This window comes from Stegastes partitus, unplaced genomic scaffold (genome assembly GCF_000690725.1).
Source record: "Stegastes partitus isolate 25-593 unplaced genomic scaffold, Stegastes_partitus-1.0.2 Scaffold697, whole genome shotgun sequence".
Taxonomy (NCBI): Eukaryota; Metazoa; Chordata; class Actinopteri; family Pomacentridae; genus Stegastes; species Stegastes partitus.
The window spans coordinates 83189-84735 of record NW_007578428.1 but is presented as its reverse complement, the minus strand read 5'-3'; the positions used below and the strand labels follow the sequence as shown (position 1 = coordinate 84735).

At 45.4% G+C, this 1547-nt stretch overlaps 1 protein-coding gene across 1 annotated transcript in view; it reads right to left on the bottom strand.

The window, feature by feature from the left end:
- The window catches only part of slc12a8 (solute carrier family 12 member 8), an 18968-nt gene that overhangs the window by 15999 nt on the left and 1422 nt on the right, over positions 1–1547 (bottom strand). The window contains exons 2-3 of the mRNA XM_008290822.1: positions 470–693; positions 127–358 (exon numbers count right to left, since the gene is read on the bottom strand). Of these exons, the coding sequence (XP_008289044.1) occupies positions 127–358; positions 470–693 (456 nt within the window). The remainder of the gene's footprint in view (positions 1–126; positions 359–469; positions 694–1547) is intronic.

Genomic DNA, 1547 nt, shown 5'->3' with positions numbered 1-1547 from the left:
GAATTATTCTAGACTAAAAATACAGCAGAGTGTTAAAATGACAAACCACAAAAACACCTGCAGGAATTTACCTCTTTCCACAATCCCTGAACCCCTTTGTGTTTACATCCCTGACCCCAGCCTCACCTGGGTCGAGGTGTGTGAAGGTGCCAATGACAAAGTCTAGCGTGGAGACGGCCAGAACAGCCAGCAGCAGCAGCTGGAGCCTGACAATCCACTTGACACCAGCCAGGTTGATTCCGAGCAGGGCGAGCAGCACCGCGGCCGACATGCAGCTCACCGCCCACTGGCTCTGTAAACCCAGCAGCTCTGCCACCGACTCAGAGAAGCCTGTGATGTACATGGCTCCGGCAACACACTGCGGAGTACACAACATAGAGGGAAGATGGAAATTAAACATGTGCATTGTGTTGAATCTACTTTTTGCTGTTTTATTAGCCCCTAAAAAAAGCCTGTGTCTGCTCCTCACCTGTCCAAACACATACAGGAGGCCTACAGTGCCCCCCACTCTGCCCCCGAGGACGGTGGAGATCATGGAGTAGATTCCTCCGCTGCCGGCGCCACAGTGCTCGCACACTCCGATCCCCGACATCACCGTCACTAGAGCTACCAGCACGACCACGGAGACGAGGAGCATCCCCAGCAGCACTCCTGTGTTCCCCTGGACGAAAACACAACACAAAACACTGACTCCTTACTATCAGAACATCTGCAGCTTGTGCTGTACATATCTGCTGCCTTGACTTAATGTATCTGCTAAATGGAATTCACTCACATTTTTCTAATAAAGACAAAAACTTGCGTTGAGCCAAAACCCTGTCTCCCACATTGCAAACTATACCACATCCTATAGCCACCAAGCTAAGCCCAAACAGATGCAGCAATTACAGCGCTTGGCTCTTTGTAGCTGTGTCCTGTGATAACACAAGCCTATTGTAGTGTTTAGGATCAACTGTCAGAGCGACACATTTAATTATGGCTGCAGCTAAAAATAAAAAAGCTTCAAAAGAGCCGAACAGAAAAGTGAAAACCCAACACATGATTACCAAGCACGAGGCTGGATATTAGAAAGTATGAAAGTGAAAACATACAGAACTCTGCAGTGGTGGAGAGGAACTAAGTACATTTACTCAAGTACTGTACTTAAGAGAAATGTTTGGGTGATTTACTTGAGTATTTTCACGTCATACTTCCACTTTACTACATGTAAGAGAGGAATATTCTGCTTTCTACTCCACTATATTTCAATAACAACTTAAATTACTTTAAAGAACAAGATCTTACACTACAAATAATAGGACAAACTTTTAAATCCAACACATGGTTCCCACTACAATGCAAGCCTCGGTCACATTTCACATGTGTGCGACTTGTTAGCAGCTCCAGTCCAAAGCAATTTTTTTTCCCCCCTTTAAACTTCTCATATGGTTTCACTTGGGGAAATGTTCAAATGATCAAACATCGCACCAAAAATCAAAGATCAGAGAACAAGATTCTTGGCTGCTCTAATCATCTCATGAGCCCTGAGGTTGATCTGGTGTCCCTGT